The 20858-nt window shown below is 34.4% G+C and overlaps 3 protein-coding genes across 3 annotated transcripts; 2 read left to right on the top strand and 1 right to left on the bottom strand.

The window, feature by feature from the left end:
- Positions 1 to 1427: 1427 nt before the first annotated feature.
- Positions 1428 to 2970, top strand: LOC133328695 (arrestin domain-containing protein 17-like). Its single transcript, XM_061537238.1, has 5 exons — positions 1428 to 1542; positions 1630 to 1764; positions 1835 to 2049; positions 2137 to 2707; positions 2774 to 2970. The coding sequence occupies exons 1-5, from the start codon at positions 1428 to 1430 to the stop codon at positions 2968 to 2970; spliced, it is 1233 nt and encodes a 410-aa protein (XP_061393222.1).
- A 1911-nt stretch (positions 2971 to 4881) lies between these two features.
- On the top strand, positions 4882 to 8220 carry LOC133328696 (arrestin domain-containing protein 17-like). Its single transcript, XM_061537239.1, has 4 exons — positions 4882 to 5018; positions 6921 to 7324; positions 7386 to 7971; positions 8042 to 8220. The coding sequence occupies exons 1-4, from the start codon at positions 4904 to 4906 to the stop codon at positions 8218 to 8220; spliced, it is 1284 nt and encodes a 427-aa protein (XP_061393223.1). The 5' UTR covers positions 4882 to 4903.
- A 7600-nt stretch (positions 8221 to 15820) lies between these two features.
- Positions 15821 to 17799, bottom strand: LOC133328698 (esterase B1-like). The gene is made up of 4 exons (XM_061537240.1): positions 17753 to 17799; positions 17368 to 17686; positions 17074 to 17224; positions 15821 to 17004 (listed from the first exon to the last, which is right to left on the bottom strand). The coding sequence occupies exons 1-4, from the start codon at positions 17797 to 17799 to the stop codon at positions 15821 to 15823; spliced, it is 1701 nt and encodes a 566-aa protein (XP_061393224.1).
- Between the last annotated feature and the right edge of the window lie 3059 nt (positions 17800 to 20858).

Here is a 20858-nt window from a genome sequence, read left to right on the forward strand (position 1 = left end):
CCAAACTTTGTACAATGTATTATCTTCACAAAACCTAGATCAAGTTTAAAGATGGGACCCGTCGGTCCTTTCCTTCCGGTATGTTTTCCATGTTTTTTTTTTAAACAAATGCCGGTCACATTTATAATTTGAATAAAACAAACTTTATTCAATTTATGAGAATCGGTTCAAGTTTAGATAAATGAATACCGATTTAGCCTTAGAATGAAGTGTGTTGAGTTTTATTCAAATTGGTTCAGATTTTGGTAAGGCTCCCACCGAGTCTTATAACACCAGAGGGTACTCCCCGAAATTAAATCCTGAATTCTCCCATAAACATTGTCATCGTATTTGAAGTAAATGGTGAACAAATGAAATTTAGTCTGTCCTAGTGACATATCTTAACTGTAACTAGAATGATGTGTCTCAATTATGCTTCAAATTGGGTCAGGTTCAAAGTTTTTCTTATATATTTTTTATATGGATTTTATATAAATTATGCGTTTTTGTCTAATGTGATTAAAATCGCATTTCTTTTAAATATTGCTTCCATATGTACATTTTTCCGGTTTCATGTAAATGATGTACGATGCACCCTACGTCTTTCGATGATTCACGTTTGTTTCCGTATGTATTTGAACTAAATGACTTTTTAAAAAAGTCCCTTTTTTACTTATGGTGTTCGATTTGATCGAATTTATTTCAGATTTTACGTGATAATTATTTCGAAGGCCCTAGTCAAAAATTATAAACAAAATTATAATGTTTACCGATAAAAGTCCATTATAAATATAACTTAAAGTTTAATTTTACGACTAACTAATAATAGAAGTGAGACACAAAACACTTTACGGAGTTTGTTTTTACATTGCTATTTATTATTTTCATCTCCTTTCTCAAGTCACAAGTTCGCCTGTTCCAGCCATATATTATTCTTTAACAAAATGTAGGTCTTATCGGTCCCAAATTGTATCCAAACCAAAATTCAAGTTCATGTTACAACTGATAAGAAAAAAATTTCTCAAAAATCTATTATTTACAACATATAATAATTTTAGAAACAAAAATACACATGCACCTACACACACGCACACGAATAAAATTCCAGAAGCTAGAACGTGGAAGTTCTCAGCTTTTAAATTCACGGTTTCACTGTTTAGGTACTTATTTGCCAAAGAGAACCCATGTTCGCTGCTGCCATTATCATCAGTTGATAAACAATTTTCTGATAATATGGAGAGGGGGACTTTTTTGCATTGATTGTTTACCAAAGTTTTGGAATAACATTTGTACGAAGTTCCATTTCAGGGTAGTGGGTAAATCAATACAGTCATTAGTCGATGTCAACCCCGTTTGGTAGAGTTCTGTGTCGCGTGTGTGTTAATTGTTTTAAAATTTCGTATTGAATGTATTGAGGAATATCAACAACAACAAGAACAACAGCAAAAATGGTTGTAACTTGCGACATACAATTTGAAAATAATCCACAGGGATGTTTTTTTGCCGGTCAGGTTTTGTCGGGAAAAATCATTTTATCAGCCGATAAAATAAAACAAGTTAAGGGTAAGAGCCCTTTGATGACTCATATATACATACCTACGTGCCAAAATGCATCAAATCTTATCGCCATTGGTGTTGTTTTTTTTTTAGCTGTTGTCTTGAAAATAAAAGGATTTGCTCACACTTCTTGGTCGGAAAAAGATTCCAAAGATAAACACACCTATTATAGAGGACACATTGATTATATAAATTCAATAACACAACTCTTAAGTCAAAGTTCTTCAGGTAAAATGGAATTTGACATACTGCAGCGATGCATTGATTTTATTTATAAAATTCGGTGGTGTTTTTTTAGATACACCTGTTATTATTGAACCCGGTGTCCATAGTTTTAGTTTTGCTTGTCATATTCCCACAACATGCCCATCATCATTTGAGGGTAACAAAGGCCACATACGTTATCTAATCCAAGTTGATCTGGTGAGACCATGGAAATTTGATCAGTCCTATACACGAGGTTTTACTGTACTCAAAGTCATGGATTTAAATTACGATACACCGCTTCTGAAGGTAAGTGTACTAGGGAATGAAACGGGAAACAATGAAGATGCCCTTCAAACTGAATCCAGCTAAACCATAACTAATATTCAATTACAGATGCCTGTAAACAATCAAATGTCGAAAGTTTTCTGTTGTGGTCCCATGAAAACAGATCCGCTACAAATAGAAATTCATCTTCCACAGTCCGGTTATGTACCTGGTCAACTTATACCCATTAGCATTGTGTCGACAAATGATACCAAAGTTCCAATCAACGAAATTTGTGTACGTCTTGTGATGATGGTGTGTCTGTACAGTCAGACTCCAACTAAAAAAGCGGTCAATGAATATATTACAGTGTCGAAGCTAAAAGGCGATTCTGTACCGATATTGTGTAAAAAACAATTTAATTATTTACTGCCCGTACCGGCAACACCGCCAACATGTTTCAATCTCTGTCAAATAATACAGGTGGCCTATCGCATTGAGGTGGAGGCGAAAATGAAGGGAATTTTCTATCCCACCCAAGTAATACATATCCCGGTGACCATTGGCAATGTTCCGCTAATAAATGTCATACAACAACAACCAATGGCTGCAACAAATGGACGGACATTTACAGATGGTGAGAATGCTGATGTAGTTGATGGACCCAGTAGACAACCATGGGCTGTTAATGATAATATTCGTAAGTTATTTCGAAAATAGAATTTCTTGAAGTATACATAATTAATTTTTCCTTTTTGTTGTATAGCATGTCCTAGTTTTGAAGAAGCTGTACATATGCCCCAAGGCAAGTTGAGTGAGATTGGTACAAGTGACTATGGTGATAAGACATTCACTCCAAAATATCCCGTATTTAATATTCCCAGTCCATCGATTACGGATGGCCAAGATAATGCTTTTATGCCACCCACAGTAACAGATCCAAATAAATCAACATGGTTATGAGAACAATAAAAGATCTTCTGTGTGTTTTAATGTTTGTATTGGAATCCTGGAAAGAATACATGTACTGAAATCTCTATGAATACTGAAGGAGAAAAAAATCAGGGATTATAGACGTTAATTACGCACTAACAACTAGAAATAATGATATTACGGATGGATCGGATGCATGTGTAAAAAAAGGTTTATTATGCTCTAGCAACCAGAAATAATGCATATTGGTGTATATGTGTTAACGTAGATCTTCAAACATGACCAAGCTCCAATTTTTTTCAGTAAGGAATGTAGTAAAGTCAGACTGGGCAGACTATATGATATCCTTCACCACTTTGAGTATATTTTACATATGTGTCCTAACAAACGTCTCATTTTCGAAGGAACTTTGGCATAAAATTGAACGAACTTAAATATGCGATCTTTATCTATATGTGAACCGACTAACATCAATTCATACCATTGCCATTCTGCAACATATGCTAAATGTTGTAAGTAGATTTAAAGCAAATTTTACACACATTATTCGCTATGGTGCACTGATTAAAATGTAATCTCAATTAAGCACCCATTGATTATTTAATGTACAAGTGATCATTCCTTCCTTCCTATGGAAGCTTTGAAATATCTAAATCTGAACCGATTTTATAGAAACTTCCCAGAGATTAATTTATATTAATTTAATGGGTTTTAGTGCACCATTTACTTAAAATCGAAAATATATAGGAGCTATATGTATATCTGAAACTATTTCAAGAAAACTTGATACACGTAAGTTTATTGTAACTTCAGTACATTGTACAAAATTGTGTGCTAATCGGCCAAACTTTGGGTAATTAATGAACAATTTACATTTACATACCAAAATTCGTGCAAATCGAAACAAATATAGGGGCTTTGGTGTTCCATTACCATAAAATAGGACGTAAATATATATGGGAGCTATATCTAAATATGAACCGATTTTCACGAAACTTAACATAGATTTAATTCAGTACGCTATGCCAAATTTCATGGAAATCGAAAGATATATAGGGACTTTGGTACACCATTTACATTAAATCGGACGAAAACATATATGGGAGCTGAACCGATTTTTCCTAGTTTCAATAGGGTTTGTCCTTGAGCTTACGAGGAGCTTCTACAAAAGACAGTCAGATACGGTTAGGTTGTCTTAGAAATGTATCCTGATCAAGGGTGTATATGCACATTATTACGGAAATCGGAAATGATTATTCTGGAAGTGATTATTCCTTCATACAATGGTCAACTTAATTAAAACGTGGGTCTGTGTGTGGATGTGAGAATAATATACATGCTGGAGTTTACACACGCCTTATTCGATTTTTTCCAAAGAAGAATGTCGAGGCAATTGTTCGATACATATAACATAGTTCAAAAATGATCCCTTTTAAACCTAACCACCCTAATGTTGAAACCTTGTATGGTTTGCTAAATACCAATTGCACATTCATTAACAACAGCAAACCACCAAATAAATACTCAGAGAAAAATATCATTGAATGGTTATTTCAATTCCACATTTTTCACCGCTTCTCTAAGTCAACGTGAATGGAACTCAACACTCTTCGTTTACGCTCCCCCATTTGTTTTGCTTATCGTTAATTAAGAAGTCTACTCCACACACACACGCAAACATTGCTACCATTTTCGCATTAAAATAGCCAAAACACACGTTTTAACTACAAATACAATTCATTGTGTTATTGTTTTGTGATAAAAACAAAAATTACGCTCCATAATAATTTTGCGACATTCCTGACGTTGACGACGACAACACCGCCAACAACAACGACCACTGCCGAGCTTATCAATGCCAGTTACGACGAAGAGACCTGGTCACACTAATTAAAACATTAGAATTAATTTAGACCAGCACTTTTTCGACTGTTTTTTAGTATTACTCTGTTACTTGGTCACAATGGTCGTTCACTGTGACATCGAATTCGATCAGAATCCAACGGGCACCTATTACGCCGGTCAGCTGGTTAGCGGTAAAATTGTTTTGAAATGCGATAAAGTTAAGGAAGCTAAAGGTATGTAACGAAAGGCATTGACGTGGAGAGTGATCGAATTTCAATGTAATGGTGAGAAAGTTTATCACATCTACTACGTAAACATGTGATATTGAAGGGATTTAGTTTGTTTACTAAATGACAGCGACTATCTTTAATTTTTGTGCGGAATATCTAAAACAATGACCAAATACTTAGTCACTCCAGGTATTTTTAATTGTGGAATAATATAGCAGTAAGAGGGAGTGAAAGAAAATTTAATAAATATTTGAAATATTTACCGACATTTTAGTTAAATAACAACGCACAGCCCCGTAAACAAACACACACATGCGAGGTAGAGAGTACTACTCAAGAATTTTGATTGTTTCATAAAACGACGACGACAACAACAACAACAACAATAATAAACGAATATAGCTAACACATTGTGTTTGGATAAGATTAAGTAAAATTTGGAAGCAATGTCTGTGGGGAAGTGGTTTGATAAACATAATTTTTAATCAACGGTTTTTTTCGCTAGTTGGCTACTATATTTAAATTGAATTTAATGAAAGCCAATACTTCTTGTTATGCTAAAAATTTGAAATAAAATTTCATTTGTGCATTGCACAAAAAACCTGCAATATATAATTACTTCGCAATGAAGTTTTCTATGTGGTCATATCGATGTACTGATATGGAGGTTATTGGTGGAATATACCTAAATTGAAGTGGGCAATTTTATATTCTGTAAACCTTTGGTTATATTCTGGAGGTATTTTTAGGGTTAGAACTTCTTCGGTAGTCTATGAAAAATATTTTAACTGTGCTGTTATGGTATCTGAACCGGCCTGAACCAGTAGTCATAACACCGTTACTCTAGACAAAATTAAGTCGCATGTACATTATGTGATGTGTACGCCAAACCAAGATAAACTCCGAAGATGAAGTCCATCGGTCCATTCCTGCAAATACCTCTCCCACAAAGGGTCTAATGAGAGAATTGTCGTTTTTTAATTATATATATCTCTGAGAAGACAAATATTCAAAGGAAAGAACAATTTAATGTTTTCATGAACGAGATAATAGGAAGTTCCCCTCTGGATGACGATTTGACCTGAGAAAACATATCCAATATAGATAGTTGTATGTGTAGCCCTAATACTATAAGAACAAAGATTCTGTCGACATCGTTGACCGGTAGAATTGAATTACGGATTCGAAGGCGGTTTTAATAATTGTCATACACATTTTTACTCCACGTATTATCAATACAAATATAGGGTTACGTTATCACTATTACGATATAATATTTTGTATTTTTGTATATTTTATATATTTTGTATTTAAAATAAACAAACCTGTAAATGCAATTTTAAATTATCTAGCCAATTTTCTAAATTCAGTCTCAATATAATATTGGTCACCTCCAGTCGATAAGATAGACGCTTATTTCTGAACGATAATGTTATCTTAGCTGGGAAGTTTGAAAACTTGGCGAACTTTAAATACTCCAAATACATATATATTGGATGAATTCTAATGAAACAATAAAATTTGTATTTAAATGTAATATATAAATTCTTATCACGGGATAATCGCCTAATATCAGCAAATAATTAAACTTTCACATTTTTTATATATTTACCAAAACTTTAAAATTAGGAGCAGATTGTGTGATAATAATAACGATTTCCGGCAAATGAAATTAGAACTAAATTGGGATATGATATCAATCACATTTGTTTCGTTTATTTCCTAAATCGTATCTGTAAACTATGAATTGTTAAAATACTATCACGGTTATCAATGTCAGAAATATTACTATCAATTAGATTGAAATGACGAGCTATTCAATAGAATTTCAAATAAACAATCTTATCAAATCAGACAATAATTAACTAAATGATTCAAATAACACTCCCACTTTTCAAATTACAGCCATTCTCCTAAAAATATCCGGCTCGGCTGAAACATTATGGAGCGAACGGCATTTTAGTACAAGACGTATGTACTATGGCCGGGAGGATTATTTGTCATCATCGACCTATTTAATGGGTTCCGAACAGAGTAAGACCATTATACACAATTGCCTTGAGGATGGGTTTTGTTTTAATAAAATATTTCCAGGTCCCAAAGCATCTATAGCAGTCGGTGTACACACATATACATTTGCATGCCAATTGCCTTACAATTGCCCATCCTCATTTGAGGGTGTGCATGGCCATATACGTTACACCGTCAAAGTGGTTCTTCAGCGACCATGGAAGTTCGATAATGTTTATAACAGGGCCTTTACTGTACTAAGAGTCACCGATTTGAATTTTGAATCACCACAAATAAGGGTAGGTTCGGAAATGTATATTTGATGCCCTGAAGTTGTTCTATCAATTATATCAATTTCAGATCCCCTCAACGAGTGAGGCCTACAAAACATTCTGTTGCGGCCCTTGCACCACTGAACCCTTGAAAATGGAACTAAAAGTCCCTCAAACGGGCTATGTACCTGGCCAAAATATACCCGTACAGGGTATTGTAATAAATAACACCAACATGGCTGTTTCGGAGGTGAAATTTATGTTGGTCATGTTGGTACGCTATACCAGCAACAAGCCACATCGCATCAATGTTCAACGGGTGGCGGTTAGTAAAATCAAAAGCGATTCAGTATTACGTTACTGTACCCGTGCCATGAAAGAGGAATTACATGTACCGGCCACACCACCGACCTGCATCCAAGGCTCGTCCGTCATACAGATCGTCTATCAAATTGAAATGTACTGTAAAATGAAAAGTTTGAACAAAACGCAAGTGGTAACAATGCCCGTGATAATAGGGAATGTCCCACTGGCGAATAACACGCGACGTTTCAATGTGATCGATGAACAACCCACATCGAGCAGCCGTGATATAAGAGAAGTGCCATCGGATGCGGACGAATCCAAAGAAGTTGGTTCGCCACCAACATTAGATTTAAGTACACCAAATATGCGTAAGTTGATGATTATAATTTGTTCGTAATTTCAAGCTGCTTTAATCAAAAATTCCAAATTTTATTCCAGCACCCCCTTCGTATGAAGAATCGGTTCACACGCAACGCAGCAACATCAATGAGGGAGAGGAACACACATTTGGTCCCAGTGAATTTGCACCTTTGTATCCAGTTTTTAATATATCAACGCCAAGTTTAGATCAAACTCCTCTGCCCATGGGTATTGAAAACAAAAGTTTTTCACCATAATGTCATATTTACGTTATAGTCGGATTCATGTTTGTTACTCCTTTCTATTTGCAATTTGTTGTTTATTTCAAATACACTAGAGCCCCGACTTGCGTCGTTAATAGGGACCGGAGAATCGCGACGCAACTCAAAACGACGCAAATCGAATCACAAAGAAAAGGGAATTCCCCTTATTTCACGCAATTTGAAAATTTGTTAACGTACAGGTGACGTGCCAGAAGTTGTAAAAATGCTAAACGACAGAAAAGGTGCTAAATCAGGCACTGCAAATGAAAAAATAGGAATCCACATACTGGGGCAATCTCGTTCAGTTCAGTGATCGAACGAACTAGTCCACAATAGCTCCTCGGACCAACCAACACAACTTGAAAAGCGACGCAACTCGAAACGACGCAAGTCGGGGCTCTATCTAGTGCAATGTAAAACACCTAAATTTAGTATATGTGTGTGTCTTCGATACAAATTGTAATTTTTATAATGGTTGTAGAATATGATGAGTAATTTTTGTATAAAAAATAAATTAATATAGTAATTATAGTATGGTTGTTGAATGTACTAAATCCACATTGAATACATACTACAAGTTCCACACAGTGTGGGATGTGGATGTAGATGGTGGACCTAAAAGCAACACAAGTGGATTGTGTAATCGAATTCCCAAAAATGAATAGTGGACTATAAAATGTGTGGGCTATGTTTTATAGCAAGTACATACTATATATAGGTCAATAGATGTCGCATGTAGTGATTTGCTTAGATGTCGGATGTAATGATTTGCTTAAATGTTGGTTTATGTACTGACTATAAACCACTTTTGACCTTGGTACCTTTGTTCGAATTTGCTGTAGTGTTGAACGACCGCTGTGGTGTGAAAATCCGTGTACAGCGTTGAAAATTTCTTTGCGCAATGGACGGACATGTCCCGTTGTTATGTCACAATATATTGATGTATTACCGTAATGAATTATTTGCAGCTTCAAAAAATTGTTATCTTCAATTATAGTTTTTAACTCTTCGTCGTATTCTTGAGATTTTTGAATGGCTTCGTGTGAGACGCTTGGCGGCATTGAGATTTCGTTGAGTCTTCAAAATGCATCTGTTGTAAACTGAGATAAAAAATCTAAATTTCGGAGTTGTCTGGGCGATGCCTTTGAAAATCCGACGTTGAGAAAATGCGTATATAAGCGGTTTATGATCAGTTTTGATGAAGAAATGTCGTGCTTCCAGCATGCGTCGAAAATATTCCATTGCTTTGTAAATTACGTGCAATTCTCGATCGTATGTACTGTATGCTTTTTCGGATTTTAATAACATACTCGAATAAATTCCTAGAGGTATCCATGTACTGTTGAAGTTTTGTTCTAAGACGGCAGTGTCTGATGCATCCGTTCCAGATCTGGAGCTGGATGTGCAAGCATTGTGGCTTTACAAAGTCTTTGTTTGCAGGTCTCAAAAAGCGGTTTCTATTTCCGGTGGCCATGGTACTTTGCGTTTGTCATTTTTCTTGCAGTTCCCAACGAGTTCGTTTAAGGGTGCTTGTTGATGTGCTGCGTGGGGTATACAGCATACCCATAAATAATTTATCACCTGAAAAGCGGCGTGGACGATCAGCAACTGGAGTTCCTGTTGTTTCGATGTGATGAACGACGATAAATTCATCTGTTGGTTTCCGAAGCGTTGTCGTTTTTGTAATGTCTTCAAACTCCTTTAGCAGGTTTGTGAAGGATTATGCGGAATTCAATGTCGAAATTCCAAACTCTTTGGTTTGTAAAATGGTTTGGTTTTATTGTAAATCAAAGTTGACTACAAAATCGGCACCTATTTTTGCTGTGTGTACTTCAGCAATCACAAACAACCATTTGAATTCTCGTCGAAGTCCGAGGTCAAGTTTCAGTACACAATCACCAAAAGTTTTGATTTCGCATTGATATGCATCCGGAAGTGCAAGTTTGGACGGCTTGAGTTTCTGATTTATCATAGATGGAGGTACTATAACTGATACCGCCGATCCAAAATCTTCAAGAAATCGGGTATTTGTTGATTTGTCGTAAAGAAGTAGTAGAAGTCTTTCATATGTGTTTTTGTTGCCGCTGTCGCCACCCGATTTGACTGTCGACAACCCAGCTAGTTTTCCGGCTGGTATCTTGCACAATCAGGTTTACGTTTTCTTGCGTTGTCGCCAAATTTTTGATGGAAGTAGCATAAATGTGTGTACGACAGCGTTGTGAAATTCCACGAAGTTTGTTGTAACTTTTAATTTTGTTTGTCCGTAGTCGAGGTCACCACTATAGTTATTGGGGTTGTTGATGAATTAAAACACAGCGGTTATCTTAACAACACTTAATAACTATTTTATTTAATATTATTTGAAAAGACAATAAAAAGTAATTTCAATAAGGTCGATTTGCAACACACAACTGTGGTGTTGAAGATTTCGCGAGCAATTAACTTTTGCTTTCTTCTTTGTTGCCTCTTGTCAGAATTACCATCTCGGAGATGCCACAGTTGTTTGGACTTTTTAATTACGAAAGGAGTTCTAATTTTGGATGTTTTTGGTACCACCGAAAGCTTTGAAACAGGAAGTTCCAAGTTGGTTTTTGGTTATAAAACAAATTTAAGTAAATTAAGTTTTGGCTAGGCTATAATCAATCAATCAATCAATCACTGGGTGACAATATATTTTTGAGTTTGAGAAAAAATATCAGTCTTATTCAACATTTTAAGCGAACATTTCATATAACACCCTGTCTGATACACACACATGTTAATTAATAAAAGCTTCAATTTCAAAGCGAATATAATTTATGAAAAACTCCACGCCATCCATGGAAGCTTTCAATACTGAACATCTAATCTGTTGTACTAAATTTTTTATATCTAGATAAATTACATTATTATCTATAACATTAAAATGTCCCAGTGTTTATATTATACCATAAATTATGGGAAATATGACATAATTCGAAAATTCCTATTTAGAACTATTTATGGGAAGGAAATCGATTTATGCCAAATACCAGAATTATTTTAAAAAAACCAAGTTTTTATGACGAGCATAACGTATTATAGCATATCTTAAAACTTTCTTCTATAAAATGTTTATACGTACATAGAGTAATAAACGCAATGCTATTACTAAGCTTTAAGGATAATTGTAGCTTTTAGGAAATGAAAATACAATTGAAAAGCTTATTTATATTTGAATTTTTATTTAAATTTATATTCAATGTTTATACGCTTCACCACGCTGTGGTACATGGTATTATGTCTTTGTGCATATGTACGTCCGACCGTCCGTGCATTTTTGTGAACAGAGTACAGATCCCATATATAGTTTGGTTTCACCAAACTCCCAAGATTTGTCCGATTAATACAAAATTTTGCACAGCTTATTACAATAGGTTGAAATCGGTTCAGATTTAGATAAAAGGTGCACCAAACTCCCAAGGATTGTTCGATTGATGAAAAACTTAGCAAAGCGTATTGAAATAGGTCTACATTGCTTATACAAAGTTTTATGGAAATCGGTTCAGATATAGCTCCCATATATAGTTTTTCCGATGTTTGGTAAATGTTGCACCAAACTCCCAATATTTGACCGATTCAAGCAAAATTTTTCACAGACTAGTTTGATTTCTGTGAAATTGTGTCGAGATCTATTAAAGAGTATCATATAGTCGGCCCCGTCCCACTTTTGAACTTTCCTTACTGCTTTTATAAATTTTATTTTAAATACATACAAATTCAATATGAGAAAGATAAACGTTAAATTATTCTCAAATTTTAGGCGGTTCAACATTATTGAATGCAGTACTGTATATATTCAAAATGCAGTAAATCTGGATAATTGTTTGCAGACCTAAAACTAATTTTACCGGAATACCGATGTTTTTTAAATTGATTTAATTATTTTTAATTTTGTGATCATATAACTAGATCAGCAAAACATTCACTGCTCATAAATGTTGGTTCGAGCCAAAAAAAAAAAAAAAAAAAAAAAACTGATAAAAAATTATCTTCGTAATCCTGACTATATAGAGTAACTTCGGGTAATGTGGACCACCATTTTCTTTTTTTGATATTGAGGGCGTAACAACGGTAAAAAATAAAAACAAATTGTTTTCACAACATGGTAGATTTGTTGGCTAATTATATTCCAGGTCAAAAAGTATATATATTTGTCCATAAAAATATTATTGCATTATATTTCAAAAAACTCTAAACTGCGAGTAAAAATAACTTGGCGGGTAATTTGGACCAGTATGTGTGGGTAATGAGGATCAGTAAGTTAAAGGTAGGTTGTGGATTAATTGTGATAAATTTCAATTTATTGCACTCTTGGGTAACAATGAATAAATGTTTTGAATAGCCCCCATTTAAGGGTACCACCCCATTTGCGGTATTTTGAATGTCCTTGCTTCATTATCCAACCGAGGCACCTATAATTTCGGATATCGAGTTTTCAGAGGATAGAATACCTCCTCGCATATTAAATGCGTCCTTGTTTCGAACTCGTCCTCATGAAAATGTCCCACTTCTTTATAGTGGTCCACATTACCCGACAATGAATATTTTTATTTAAAAATAATTATCGGCTTCAAAAATGAATAAAAATTTAAAAATAACCGAAAGTAATTACAGATAAACGTGTATTTTTGTTAAAGAAAACAGGAAAACCACATAACCACTTTATATTCGAGAAAAACAAAATGTTCGACTATTTTACAAAATCGTTCGACTATTGTGCAAAAAAATTTTCAAATCACGCTTTTACAATCAGAGCTACATTTCCACCTATTAAATTTTCAACATTGCAATTATTTATTAAAAACCAAGTTTGATGTTTGTTTTCACTAATTAGGAAAATATTTATCAAGGTGGCATTGACATATTTCAAGTATTTTCTTAGATATGGGGGTGGTCCACATTTGACGCATGGTCCACATTACCAGAAGTTACTCTAGTCAAATAGAGACAAATAATACAGATTATCGAATACAAAACGAGTTGTGAAATGCAGTCCAGATTACCGGATAATCAAGATTTTACTGTATGATTAATATTGTTTAGTAAAATTCGGAAGTACTATTTCATACGAATGTCAAGGTCAACATTGGTATGAAATAGTCTTCAAAAATTAAATTGTATGAACCTATACTATCGATTCAAATTGTTGTATTTTTTGATCACCCTTTATTATTTCACATGACCCGAGGACACACACATTAGGGTCACAAATAAATATGTCAAAGTATTTTTTTTAATATTCGTAATTTTGGATACTTATCTAATGTTGAATATGAACCCCTTAGATCAAAGCTTTTCAAATGATTACATTTATATTTTGTTGTGTTATTATCAGTACTTAATGCTGCAATGGGTTAAATGCTTATCTACGAAGGTGTATCGATTACTTCTACTTATTCGTTTTTCATCTTCCAAAACCAGCCAAATTAACTTTCACTGATTCCGAGCGTTTGCCAACTTCTGTTTCACCCATGTATTCGTTCTTATCTCGTTTCTTGAAATTGCATTGCTTTACATACTATTTTCGTGAATTTTTTTGTTCGCTGTGTTCGACTTACCTTTTTACGCGACTTTTTTTTGTCGCTATCTATGAAGTTTATATTCTCCAGACGCCTACAAACTGTGACCTTCATTCAAACCTTCATGCATACATATGTACATGAATAAACAAGGATATCCGCTATTCTTTGTTCGGTTTCTTGGAATATGTTAACAATTTACACAGCATTCGAAGTCAACAATCCCAAATCAGTGTGAAAAAAACTGTGTAAAAATCATTCTGTGGCGCCTCGAGTCACAATAAATAGTTTCGTAAACAAGAACTTAAAACGAAATCGAAAAAAACGCACACATACACTCGACAAAAATCATGTAGACCCCAAAAAAGAGGTAGAACACAGATAGGCAATTAAGTGCGATAGTGTATGTGTAAGGAATTACTTGTTTTTTTTTCAGACACAGACCACTTCAGGTATGGCAAAGGAAGTAAGGAATTTTTCGAGTCTTTTCTCTGTTGGTAAACAAAGTCAGTAACAAGACTTAACTCGGCCCAAAAGAGATTCATTGCCTTGACTCACTTCAGCATGCCAAGCACTTTTGATATGCGAAAGGACATGCTATTATCCAATTTTTTCTTCCTGATAGGTGTATACGGCTTTTGTGCTAAGTGGATGCATTTGAATGGCTTTGCAATGTTTTCAAATGGGTCTACCATTTATCAGGGGGAATGTCTTTCGATTATTGACTAGCATTGGGTTTGTTTGTTTCATTACAACTGCCAGTGGAAATCCTGTAAATTACTATTTAAGCAATCAAATTGGTAGATCTTTACCAAAAATGCTGTCAAATTAAGGATTAATCTTGCAATACACGTTCACTTGGCTATTCACACTGTTCATCTGCTGATGTATGTGTGTGTGAGTGAGTGCGGTTGCAATTCAGTTTGGTAATTTTATATGGGAAAGTGAAAATGAGTTTGTACCAGGGGAAATGTAAACACCAGTAGGCAGTAATACAAATTTTCAACAGGCCTTGTGAGTGTGTAGTTGCACCAAGTCCTCCATGTAAATATTAACAGGATAGAGTTAACTGAAGTGGCAAGACAAATGGAAATGGTTTACCGAACTAGATCATGTCGGAAGGAGTGAACATTCAAAAATATAACTGTTTAAAAGGATTTCCCATGTATTGTGATTGGGAATATACAATTTTTTCGAATGGTGTCCAAAAATCCCAATTGAAAATCCATTCAGAGTCATAATTGGTAAAGCTTATATGTATTCGTATTCCCAATACATACATACACTGCAACACTTTCTATTCTAAACATTGTACTTTGTCTTTATGATCTGAACATTTCCGGAAAATGGTCCCATTTGTGTTTGCATTACGTTGTCAGTGTTAGACATTGTTCTCATATTTGTTTGACTTGCAGAAAATCTCAAACACACACACGGTCGCACAGATATACACCATACTTACATAGATTTCGCCAGCGATTTTATTTAAAACAGTTAAAACTCATTCAATACGAATTCGTCGAAATGAAAATGTATATCACACAGGACAAACTTTGGGTGTGTGCGTTATGTTTTCCGAAAATAATTAATATGAAAGAAAATGAAGCAGATTGAGTTCCATGAACTGAGTAAAGTATATTTTCGTAGAATCGTAAGGTAATATTTTAACATACATTTTAAATAAATTTAGTGTGAAAGCTTGGAAAGGGAGAAGAAAGAGTCATTATCTATTTTCCAGTTAAAATTTCCAATATTTTACTATTATTACCAGTATTTTACTATTAAAGTGATGCTCATCCAACTTTGTTAAACGACGGCTTGTCAAATAAAGAGAGAAATCCTCTGAGTTGTTGTTACGACAATTTACGGAGCTGATCAAAAAGTTCGCCTCCAAGACTTTCTTCTTGATCTTCTACAACAAATTCTCTATATCGATTTATTTATCCCATGAGGTCGTCTACAAAAACTGCAATGCGCAAAGTGGCTATCTCCACTGTTCCGATTTAATTTAAAAATTATGTTATTTCATTATGTATTTATTATTTCCCAACATTTTATTTGTCATAAAATGCATCCCATATTTTTAAGGTATCGAATGCCGGCATTTCTTTGCATTCCAAATGATCATCAATTATCAAACATTTTGGTGCTTTCTTAAAATCATCAACTGGCTGCCATGTTACCTCTTTAATTTCATCACAATTTGGTTCCGATTTCAATGCAAAACTATACCACATTCCAATCATTTGTTCTAAGCAGCGATATTCCTTGCACTCCATGTCCAGTTTATCTGGTACCGTGCCATAGAAAAAATAGGATAATTCATCGGCATGACAGACTCCACGCAACGAAGCACCACAACATGTTATACGAAAATGATTAAAGAATTCCGAATCGAAGTTAAAACTGTAGTAATAGGTTGTGGCATTTTTGGCATATCTTCGGCGATCTTTAATTGTACGCCAAGAATCATGAAGGAACATTTTATGACTGAGCAATTCCAAAAATTGATTGAAATGCTCTTTGGCATTCGGTTTGTGGCCATTGAAGTAAGTTTCTTTCAATTTCAATCCCATTTCCTTGAGGTTCATATAATTGTGGCTTGTTTTAACTTTATCCGGTAGAAGATTTACGAAATCACTGACCTCATCAATGAGAAAGGGATATTTCTTTAACAAACTGGTATAGAGCAAACCCTCCAAAGATGTAGTGCCCACAATAAATGGTATTTTATTGCCCCAAGATGTTTCGACAAGTTCTTCATAAGGTTTAGTTGCAATGCAATCCGGTGTATCATAGGGTTCCACCACAGGCATATAGTTAAGAGTCTCCCAATTAAATAAATCATCTTTGGTTAAAACATTCAAATCGGCCACAACTAAATCTTTGGGATATTTTTTGTTAAAGAATTCATAGATTTCCTTATCATTTTGGGGACCTTTGTAGCCAAGATGTAGGGCATTTTTATAAGCCAAATTACGATTGGTGGTGTAAGCCCATTTGCAATACACAGAACCGGATTGCAATATGACTTTGTGGAAAAGACCCCTAGTCTGTTCGGTTAGAGTTAACATATGGGCCGATGAAGCACCAGCACTTTGACCAAAAATGGTAATATTATTGGGATCTCCATTGAAACTGTGAATATTTTCTTTAATCCATTTCAGGGCTAATACTTGATCTTTGATGCCAGCATTTCCGGGTATATTAAGATTCGGATCGTCAAAGCTTAAAAATCCTGTAAGAAAAAAAAACATAACACAAAATGAGAATAATGTCTGATGAAGTGGTGGTTCGTATTGCTTACCAAAAATCCCCAGTCTATAGTTGAATGTAACCAGAATCACATCTTTGCTCATAAAATAATCGGGAGAATAATAAGTTCGGGTAGCTTCGCCAAAATGAAAACCTCCACCATAAATCCAAACCATTACTGGCAGGGGTTTCTCGCTCTTTAACTGAAAATAGAATATTTTAGGGGAATGGGTTTCTTTTGGGTGTCTATAATAACTCGCAACTTATTTCTAGTCGTTCATAATATTCCCTTATGAATATCAATAAAGAATCTCTGTTGGATATTCTCATTCAGATATATACTTACCTTTTCCGTGTATACATTCAAATACAAACAATCTTCAGATCCCTGCACACTTTTGGTCACATAATCATATTGTATAGGTTTTGATCGGCACCTGGTACAATCCAGTAATTCCTTCCATGGTTCTGGTGGTTTTGGTGCCCGAAATCTTAACTCGCCCAATGGAGGCTGGGCAAATGGTATACCCTCAAATGAATAATATTGGCCATATTCGTGGTACAAATTGTTAAATTTGCAACCTCTTATTGGGCCGTATGACGTCTGAATAATTTCATATTCTTTTGTTGCTAGTTGATATTGTTCGAATTGATGTTTTAGAAATCTACAACGAAGAAAAAAATTCATATATTAACACTTGATCTTTGAGAAATTCAAATGTTTCGCGTACTTTCCAAGAAGTTTCAACTTTTGAATTAAACCAAGATTTAATTCCATTTTAAGCGAACGAGCGATAAACAAAACAAACACGTCTAATAACCACCAGTCAACTGAAACATAGAGAAGCTTTCTAATACGATGGACCAGCAGAATGTTGACTGCGACATCTTCTGCTGTTTTGAGATTCTAAAAAAGCTGCCCTTCAAATAAAACCGCTATCACTAGAAGCTATATTTCTCTGCTCCTAACATATATTTTATTTAAATTGTGACTTTTAATTCATTGATTATTTATTTAAATTTTAGTCTAGAGTTACGAAAAGGTTGTGTTTTGTGTTTCGGTTTGTTGTGTCTCATTAACATAACAAGTTTCCCTGCGTTGTAAATTCCGTAAACACAACCGAGTTGCACCCTCTATTCTATGACGTAGTGGATGTTTGAGACAAAATGTTGTTACGATCAGTGATCTCATAAACTGGTTACCATGGTTGGATAGGTTTTTTTCACAAGATTCATTGTATTTTCTTCGGAGATTGTCAGAAATTATGCATATTCTTTTAATATTTTGAAATATGGTTTGAAATAGTAAAGATAATTGAAACAAGTATAAGTATTGTTTTATTCGGCAATGGCAAACCTTATATTAGCTCCATTAGTCGGAAAACTAATTAATATGCATTTAAAACTGAAAGTGAAAACCGGTCATTTCATTAATTTGTACTAATGGCAAAATGTTTGTTTTTGCTTTTTTCGATTTCATACCAAATCTATATATAACGGTAAAATAATATAATAAACCAGATTAGATAAAAAATCAGTTGGCAGTATAGTCGGACGGTGCAGATCATATTATACCCTACATAACTACCACGGAAAGCTAACATTATGCGGATCTATATTTGGCCTCTTTTGAGCTATTAGAGATCAATAGCTTCTCTTTCTTATCCAGGCATATTTTCCGAATCTCGTTTTCCCGGAGTGAACATTTAAGGCTTAGCATGTAAATTTTGTACATTTACATTGAAAGGTCTTGGTCGATTTGACCTGCTGAATTTTTGGCCAAACAAAGTATATATATGAGCTATATGTAAATCTGAACCGATTTGAAGAAAACTTGTCACACGTAAGGTTTTACTAACTTCAATACATTTTACACAATTGTGTGCCAATCGGCCAATCTTTGGGTCTTTACTACACAATTTACAATAAATCGGACGAAAATATATATGGGAGCTATATCTAAATTTGAACCAATTTCCTTGAAAATTAGCCCTCATCATTCTATACTCAATTCAGTAATCTATGCCAGATTTCGTGCAAATCGAAGGACATATAAGGACTTTTGTGCACCATTTACATAAAATCAGGCGAAAATATATATGGTAGGGTATATCTCGATTCTATACATAATACGCTGTATCACAGTGTGGTGAAGGGTATTAACAGATACATTTTTATACCATTACAACCCCTTAGTATCATCCGATTATCACCAAAAATTATAGTGGTCGTACTTGACTATAACCTGAACTTCATTAATTTTTCTCACAAAAGATTTGACCCGCTAAATATTGACCTTTGTAAAAAGGTTTTGCTTATTTTATGTAAAATGGCTCTGTGTAAAATTTCGTGATTTTCGGGTCGTAATTGTGGCATCTAGAGCGACCAGAAAAACACACAAATACAAAGTCCGTAGTCCATTTCATCCCCTAAATAAAAACCGATAATTACCAAAAACTTTAGGCGTTTTCTTTGGCTTCAGCAAAATTGGCCGACTTCGAATTCTTAACTAGGTTTAAAAAGCTAGTTTTTTGTTATTATAAAATATAAGAATGTTTTTAAAGGATTCGTATAGGTATCCCAAATATATATATTCTATTCATAGAAGATTAAAACAAGTAATTTCAAAAATATGTTGGAAATTACAATATTTTTTAATCTATATTTTTAAATAAACATTAAAGAAATTTTGTGCAAGCCCACGAGGTATATCTGTTAACCGGATTTTTACATTTTAAAAGGTAGTCACTTCTATAGATACACATATTTACAATAGGACACTCATGAATACATGTGTACTATGGTACATATCTACACACACACACATACAAGTGTCATATCATCACATGTAAAGTAAGTAAATAGCCCAGTTTTGTGGGGCAGTGGACTGTAGCAGTTATGTTTGTATTTAACATTCATTGTTGGCGAGTTTGTTGCCGTTCTGTGGTTTTTGCAAGCAGCCGCCAATGATAAACCAATTGTTGGACAGAGAAAGTGTTCGGGTGTGCGAGTGTGTGTGTTTATATGTGTGCATGTGTTCCTCTCTGCCAACCAGACAAATCCTAAAAAGCTAAGGACACCAGCATTGGCAATGACAACAGAAAAGACGTGAAATGAATGAAACAAAGACCAGCGATGTAGGTAGACAATGAGACGATTTGCTAATGTTGTTGGTGTCCGATATTTGTTTTTGTTTTTTTTTTCTGGCCAAATTTGCATTTTGTTACGTTCGGGCAGTAGTAGATATTGGTGATGTTGTTGATACTGGTGTCGGTGTTGTTAATGCTTTCATTGTTGCTGTCTGTAATGATGACCAACCAACCAAACGTCAACCACCCATGTCCAGCCATTTGTGTTAAATGTTAGCCACCGAAGTTTTAGGCCATGCTTGTTGTTTTGCTTTCACAAAACAAGCAATTGTGGCTTTGGATTTCGTATAATTTCAGAGCAATTAGATCTTATGTCAATTTAGTAATAGTCAATGCAAATTACACAAACACATACACAACCACAAAATAGCATGCTGGGCAATTTGCGTCTATTGCCTTCAATGTATTGATAGTGTCGTAAATTTTTAGTTCATTTTAGGCAATGTGTCTTTATTGGCAGTTTTATAGTTATTCGATAACCAAACTATTGTTAAAATATTATATACATTTTATTTAACTATTTTGTACATTTTTATATTTCAAATAAAATGACAAATTTGTCTATCCCATTAATTAAAATTGCATTTTGTCATTGTGTCAACGTGTCAGAGTCAATTGAGAACAAAAAAATGAACCGAGTTGAAACGCAACTATTAACAATATTTCACAATTTAATTTGCTGCGGTTT

The sequence above is a fragment of the Musca vetustissima genome, unplaced genomic scaffold, assembly GCF_032173495.1.
Source record: "Musca vetustissima isolate MV318-11 ecotype Yass unplaced genomic scaffold, APGP_CSIRO_Mvet_v1 utg1439, whole genome shotgun sequence".
Lineage (NCBI taxonomy): Eukaryota > Metazoa > Arthropoda > Insecta > Diptera > Muscidae > Musca > Musca vetustissima.

Excerpts from the sequence above, each read along its gene's own strand:
- LOC133328695 (XM_061537238.1), top strand. The coding sequence starts at position 1,428 with ATGGTTGTAACTTGCGACATACAATTTGAAAATAATCCACAGGGATGT. Across the intron at positions 2,050-2,136 it reads ACGATACACCGCTTCTGAAG|ATGCCTGTAAACAATCAAAT; the intron begins GTAAGTGTACTA and ends ATTCAATTACAG. Across the intron at positions 2,708-2,773 it reads GGCTGTTAATGATAATATTC|CATGTCCTAGTTTTGAAGAA; the intron begins GTAAGTTATTTC and ends TTTGTTGTATAG.
- LOC133328696 (XM_061537239.1), top strand. The coding sequence starts at position 4,904 with ATGGTCGTTCACTGTGACATCGAATTCGATCAGAATCCAACGGGCACC. Across the intron at positions 5,019-6,920 it reads TAAAGTTAAGGAAGCTAAAG|CCATTCTCCTAAAAATATCC; the intron begins GTATGTAACGAA and ends TTCAAATTACAG. Across the intron at positions 7,325-7,385 it reads TTGAATCACCACAAATAAGG|ATCCCCTCAACGAGTGAGGC; the intron begins GTAGGTTCGGAA and ends TATCAATTTCAG.
- LOC133328698 (XM_061537240.1), bottom strand. The coding sequence starts at position 17,799 with ATGGAATTAAATCTTGGTTTAATTCAAAAGTTGAAACTTCTTGGAAA. Across the intron at positions 17,687-17,752 it reads AAGTTGAAACTTCTTGGAAA|ATTTCTAAAACATCAATTCG; the intron begins GTACGCGAAACA and ends TCTTCGTTGTAG. Across the intron at positions 17,225-17,367 it reads TGAATGTATACACGGAAAAG|TTAAAGAGCGAGAAACCCCT; the intron begins GTAAGTATATAT and ends TTCTATTTTCAG.